The sequence below is a fragment of the Argiope bruennichi genome, chromosome 1 (assembly GCF_947563725.1).
Source record: "Argiope bruennichi chromosome 1, qqArgBrue1.1, whole genome shotgun sequence".
NCBI lineage: Eukaryota > Metazoa > Arthropoda > Arachnida > Araneae > Araneidae > Argiope > Argiope bruennichi.
This window is the reverse complement of record NC_079151.1, coordinates 62292394-62295588: the sequence shown is the minus strand read 5'-3', so window position 1 is coordinate 62295588 and position 3195 is coordinate 62292394. Positions and strand designations below refer to the sequence as shown.

At 33.8% G+C, this 3195-nt stretch overlaps 1 protein-coding gene across 1 annotated transcript; it reads left to right on the top strand.

The window, feature by feature from the left end:
• The first annotated feature begins 2347 nt into the window (after positions 1–2347).
• LOC129972845 (uncharacterized) lies at positions 2348–2827 on the top strand. Its single transcript, XM_056087142.1, has one exon. It carries the CDS (start codon positions 2348–2350, stop codon positions 2825–2827), a length of 480 nt encoding a protein of 159 aa, XP_055943117.1.
• The last annotated feature ends 368 nt before the right edge of the window (positions 2828–3195 follow it).

Genomic DNA, 3195 nt, shown 5'->3' with positions numbered 1-3195 from the left:
CATAGAATTCTAATTTGTAGAAATACAGGATTATTCAAACAGAAGGAGCGGATTTAAAATATTATTTCTAATAAATGGCAATAGATAGAAACGCATAAGATACTTACTGGACAGAGGAAATGTTAAATTACATTCTGTTGGGGCCTCTATGAGTCTTTTACCTTACCACCATTCCTTGTTGTTTGAACTCTTCGCTTTGAACTTTTGAAACATGAACATGGACTGAATCGCATCAGCAAAACTGCTCTGTAACTTGTAACTGACTGAAACTCCAAATTGTTTTTATGCGCGCTCTTGTATTTGTTGATGAAATTTCTTTCTTTCGACATCCAGGATAACCGGGGATAACAGCTTTTGTTGCTATAAATCCCTACCTCTTACTTCTTTCAAGTTTCAAGTTAAATACTTTTATTCTATGCGATCCGCATGAGTTCCATTTGTTATGCGATAAATTTTAAATCGGATATCCACTTCTTATTACATGATCAATAACTGGTCCCTGATTATTGAGCTCACTGCTGTAATAATTCGATCTTGCAATTTTTGAAAAGTACTTCATCCGCTTGAAGATAATCTACTGCTACGTTCGAAAATATTTCAGATATACTTAACAATATTATTTAACGACCAGTGCTTTTCTCTTTGCATTTGCAGCCATTTGCTATGAATTTCTTGGACTTAGTTTTAAACCTGTTAATAACGAGTCGGCCATTCATTGAACTTAAACAAGATGCACGCTATAATGCAACATGAATTTAAAAGTTATATTCAACTATTCACAAACTGTAATCACACTAATTTTACTATCTCATATATGTAGTATGGATATATGTAGTAATCGTAAAAAAATTCGAACTCGAGATTTTGAGATCTCTACATTTTAGACATCTCTGATTTCAAAAAATAAATTTTTGAAAAATGTCTGTCTATGACAAAGATAACTCAAAAACAGTTTGAGCTAAAGGTTGAAATTTGTTATATTGTTTTTACACCAAATTTGCAGATTTCTATTTAACTAGGGGGCTCTACCCCCTGCTCGCTCATGCTCGCCAACCCGATGCTTTTCAAACCGATGCAAGAATAGCGTTAGCTTGAAATCTTATCAAACTGTTGATATTCCCGGGTGAGGTTGACGTGTTTCCAAACGGTGATTAACAAATTTGGCCTGATTTTGCTCCCACGTAAGCGTTTTATATACTGTCTGTCGATCACAAGAATAGCACCCGCCAAGAAGTCTATCTAGTGGCGGTCGCTGTAGTAACAAGACTAGTTCATTTCTAATGGGAATTAAGCGTGTAGGGAATTGGAGGAATTAAAGGTTACATCACGTCATTCGCCTTCTCGGATTTAAAAGAGTTGCACGCGTTATCTTATCCTTGTGTTTATTTTGCTTTTGCTTTTAAAATTATTTGTTCCTTACTGGTTTAATTGATTTTGCTAATTTGCTAAACTTGCAAGATCGCCTTTAAGTTAAGGAAGGGTGAAATTTTGAAATCGCAGGCACGTAAAATTGTATATAATGTTACGGAATTTTGTTCCAATGAAGCTTCCTCGAAATCTGCGTTAATTCCACTCCCACAAGCTCTGAAAAGGGCTTCTCAAACAACTGGAATTTCTGAAGCAACAATAAAAAAAATAAGAAAGGAAGTTTCAACATCGGGCTCATCGACAGTTTTAAAATCACCCGGTAAACACCGTAAAAGACCTAGTGAGCGGAACTGTGAAATAGACGACTTTGACAAGTGTGTTATACGGCAAACAATTCAAGACTTTTACATAAAAGAAAGTACCATCCCTCAGAAAATTACTACCCGTGTTGAAAGAAAAAATTGGATTTTCGTGGCAAAAAGACACATTGTGCAAAGTTTTACATTCAATGAATTTCCGATGGAAGAAGTGCGTTAATAATAGAAAAGTACTCATGGAAAGACCAAATATTTTTTTTTGGAGACACAGATATTTGAGAGAAATGAGATGTCACAGGAAAGCTGGACGACCGATTGTCTATATTGATGAAACTTGGGTAGACAGCAATTTGACATTTAAGAAATGTTGGCAAGATGACACAGTTTTGGGAGCTACAGCAAATGTTAATTCGAAAAATAGACTCATAGTTGTTCATGCTGGGTCATCAACGGGTTTCCTTACGGGTTCTTTACTAGTATATAAAGCATCAACAAAAAGCGGCGACTATCACGGGCAAATGAACTATGAAAACTTTAAAAAATGGGTGTCGGAAAAAATTCTTCCAAATTTGCAACCAAACAGTGTCGTATGCATGGATAATGCACCGTATCATACGATTGTCGAAAACCCCACTCCAACGAAGTATTCTACAAAATAAGTTATGATAGACTGGTTGAAAAACAACGGAATACCCTGCGATCAAAAAATGCGAAAAGTGGAACTGTTCTCTCTTATAGACAGTAATCGTCCAAAGAAAATTGTCTATAAAATTGATAATTTAATAGAGAAAGAAGGACATGAAGTTATCCGACTACCCCCTTATCATTGCGATTTGAACGCAATCGAATTTGTGTGGTCCTCTGTAAAGAGAATAATAAAGGAACGAAATGTTACTGGCGATTTAAGTTTGGACAATCTGAAATCTCTTCTTCAAACAGCTATCACTGAAGTTACTTCGGCAGAATGGGCAGCGCATTGCAAACACGTAGAAAAGCTTGAAAATAATTTTTGGGAGAAAGATGGACTGTTAGAAGATTTAGTGGACGAACTGTCATTTCAAATTGATACCAATGATGATTCTGATTCAGAAGAAACCGAAACTTGCGAGAGTGATTTAGAGGATTTTGAAATGCTTGAATGAACATTATTTTGGAAATTTAGACGGTATTTTATTTTATTTTACTTTAAAAACTGTTTTGTCTTAGAAATTGTTTGAAAATACTTACTGAAAGTTTAATAATCAACGAAGTTCTGTCATTGTATTAATAATCTAAAGTCCTTGATAATTATTAATAGTTATGAAAATATTAAACAAATATTAAAAAGTTAAATAATAACTTTTTTATAGTAATAATTTTCATCTTCATTGCATATTCATTAATATTTCATTTTTATGTCTAAAAGTTTAAATATTATTATATAATTAATATATTAAACAGTTTTTTTTTCACTCTTTATAAATCAATTCAAAAAAAACCCCAATACGTCATCAAGGAGATCAGTAAGCCA

What these genes read in the sequence shown, in the direction of transcription:
- LOC129972845 (XM_056087142.1), top strand. Translation starts at nt 2,348, where the DNA reads ATGATAGACTGGTTGAAAAACAACGGAATACCCTGCGATCAAAAAATG.